Source organism: Corvus brachyrhynchos, unplaced genomic scaffold (genome assembly GCF_000691975.1).
Source record: "Corvus brachyrhynchos isolate BGI_N302 unplaced genomic scaffold, ASM69197v1 scaffold466, whole genome shotgun sequence".
Lineage (NCBI taxonomy): Eukaryota > Metazoa > Chordata > Aves > Passeriformes > Corvidae > Corvus > Corvus brachyrhynchos.
In genome coordinates this window covers 1,945,657-1,946,838 of record NW_008238635.1, presented here as the reverse complement: position 1 = coordinate 1,946,838, position 1,182 = coordinate 1,945,657, and the positions used below count along the sequence as shown (strand labels likewise).

The following is a 1,182-nucleotide window of genomic DNA, read 5'->3' as shown; positions in this document are numbered from 1 at the left end:
CGCAACACGGGTCAGGTGCCTGCTGACCTCCGGCAGTCCCTGGCTGTGGAAGCGGAGGCCCAGAGACAGGCCAAAGTGCGGGTATGCCAACATCTGACTACTCATCTCCTTCCAAAGCATTCCTCCTTCCTTTCCCACCTCTGGTTTGAGGTCTCTGGGACATGCCACACAGGCACACAGCTCTGGGTTGACATGTTTCCTTTAATTCCAGAACAAGAGCTGAGTCTAACAAGGGGAGCTCAGTTGCCGAGCTCTGATGGGCCTAGTAAAAGCATGCTAGCCATGAGCTTCCAAACTTCTGGCAACACCTAGAGGCCTAGTACATGCTGTGATCTTCGAGGACCAGGAATGTTAGAATCACACTGACCCTGAAAATTTCACCAACCTGCCTCTGTAACAAACAGTCCGTGCCCCCTCACTCCCAGCCTCACAGAACCTTCCTTCTTCCCCTGCTTGGTAGGTGATCGCTGCTGAGGGGGAAAAGGCTGCTTCCGAGTCCCTGCGAATGGCAGCTGAGATCCTGTCCAGTGCTCCAGCTGCTGCTCAGCTCCGTTATCTCCATGCACTGCACTCCCTTACCACAGAGAAACCTGCTGCTTTCATCTTGCCCTTGCCTCTGGATGCCATGAACCTGGTCTCTCCGGCTGCCCACAGCCCTCCCGCTGTGAGCAGCCTCCTCACAGGCACCACAAAGCTGCCAGAAAATCCAAAAGACAAGAAGGACTCCCCCATGCTCTGAGAGAAATGGTTCCCACATTGCTCCTGCTCAGAAAGGAGCAAGAAGGCTGGCCCACCATCAGGTTCTGACCTGGAGGCAGGAGGGAAAGCAGCCCAGGCCTGCAATATAAAGTGGATTGTACACGGAAAAAGCCTCTACTTGTTTTGGAAAGGAAAAAATGTGGAGTACAAGGAGCAGGCCTGGCAGGTGTGTGAGCAGGGGGTTGAGGGAAGTGGGGTGTCACTCCTTCTCCTTCACAGAGCCAGATGCACCTTGACACCTTACAGCCCAGCTCCCAGGGTCTGATCCATCTTGGCCCACGACCTTGGAAGGAAGGACAGACCCTCCTCTATGCCCTTCCATGGCCCCCATCCGCAAACCAAACAGCTGGGCAGGTGGGAGTGGGAGTACGACAATCCGTGGGGGAACAGCAAGGGGCTCGGCACGCAGGCAGGATGGTGGGT

General features: G+C 55.7%; 1 protein-coding gene across 1 annotated transcript in view; it reads left to right on the top strand.

The window, feature by feature from the left end:
• NPHS2 (NPHS2, podocin) overlaps nt 1-827 on the top strand; it is a 6,020-nt gene extending 5,193 nt beyond the window's left edge. Inside the window, exons 7-8 of the mRNA XM_008636111.2 lie at nt 3-81; nt 461-827. Coding sequence (XP_008634333.1) covers nt 3-81; nt 461-739 — 358 coding nt within the window. The 3' untranslated portion in view covers nt 740-827. The remainder of the gene's footprint in view (nt 1-2; nt 82-460) is intronic.
• The last annotated feature ends 355 nt before the right edge of the window (nt 828-1,182 follow it).